The following is a 1,358-nucleotide window of genomic DNA, read 5'->3' as shown; positions in this document are numbered from 1 at the left end:
TCTCTCTCTCTCTCTCTGTCTGTCCTCTGATCTCTCTCTCTCTCTCTCTCGCGCGCTCTGTCCACCTGCTGCATTTGAACCTCCCCATGAGCAAGAAAAATGACCAGCTCAGTGGTGAACAGGAAATGTCAACTTAGCTTTTGTTTAATCGCACTCCCCGTCATCGCTCTGTTTCCCGCTTGCCACACCCCCCCTCCAACCTTCGTCCGGCATGGTTTTGGGATCCTTAAGCTGAGAAAGGACAGACTGTACTGAGACGCGGCGTAGTGATCAGGGGTGTGGGTGTCACTAAACTGGCTCCTGGAAGGAGACGGGATTGTTCGAGGAGGGGAGACCGAGGTTCAATGGGGATGGGAGTCTCATTAATATCAAATTCAGAGCGATCAAACAGGGAATTGTGTAGAGATGGGGGAGTGTCTGTGTGTGTGTGTCTGTCTGTGTGTCCAAGTTTGCTTTTGATAGTTTGATAGGGCTCTGTTCTCCTCGAAAGGCTTGGCTGTCTATGTCTGTCTCGTGGTATTTTCCCTACCTCTGAGTTATGAACGCTGGGTCCACACCCTGCCCTGTTGACAAGGCCATTCCCCCCCGCAAATCTGAACCAGTCAGCTCTCCGATATTAACCTTGTGTGTGTGTTTTTTTTTGTTCAAATGTAGGGGCCGGAATAGCATCAAAGGTTCCCCACAGTCTCCTGTAAGTATTAGAATGCACCTGCCAACGCCCCCTTCCCCTCTCTCTTTCTGCCCAGCACCTGCTCACTCTCTTCCTTCCTGTGTCTCGGTCACTCCCACACCATTATGCCCTATCACTCTGTTGGTCACTCCCTCGATCCCACCTCAAGTCTCCCGCTCCCTCGCGCTCACGTGCTCCGTGTACGGCTCCCGCTCCCTCGCGCTCACGTGCTCCGTGTACGGCTCCCGCTCCCTCGCGCGCACACAGACGCACAGTCTCCCACATCTCTGTCAGAAACACATATGCTTTTCCTCCGTGACGGTCCTTCCATCTCTCTCTCGCACGCGCTCCCCTCTGTGCCCCCCTGTCTCACGCGTTTCTCTCCGCGCCCCCTCTCTCGCACAAACATCTCCCTCTGTGACATGCTCACCCACATTCTGTCTGGCTCTCGCACTCCTTCTCTCTCTGTGTGTAACAGCTGTTTGAAATCATGACGTGCTGTCTGCTGTTTGTAGGTGTTTGAAGGAATCTATAACAATACCAGGATGCTGCACTTTCTGACTGCTGTTGTGGTAAGTGCCTTCTTTCTTGTCATGTGTTCAACACTGCACCTCTCTGAGAGTGAGAATCTAACCATCACCCCCACCCCCTTAGACATTCAATGGTGTTACCATCACTGAATTCCTCC

The 1,358-nt window shown here is 52.7% G+C and overlaps 1 protein-coding gene across 1 annotated transcript in view; it reads left to right on the top strand.

Moving 5' to 3' along the window:
* The window catches only part of LOC125488089 (ataxin-2-like protein), a 13,429-nt gene that overhangs the window by 4,561 nt on the left and 7,510 nt on the right, over positions 1-1,358 (top strand). The window contains exons 2-3 of the mRNA XM_048620914.1: positions 655-691; positions 1,186-1,242. Coding sequence (XP_048476871.1) covers positions 655-691; positions 1,186-1,242 — 94 coding nt within the window. The remainder of the gene's footprint in view (positions 1-654; positions 692-1,185; positions 1,243-1,358) is intronic.

Source organism: Rhincodon typus, chromosome 49 (assembly GCF_021869965.1).
Source record: "Rhincodon typus isolate 14 chromosome 49, sRhiTyp1.1, whole genome shotgun sequence".
Lineage (NCBI taxonomy): Eukaryota > Metazoa > Chordata > Chondrichthyes > Orectolobiformes > Rhincodontidae > Rhincodon > Rhincodon typus.
Note: the sequence above shows the minus strand (reverse complement) of the source record. Positions and strands in the feature narration are given on the sequence as shown.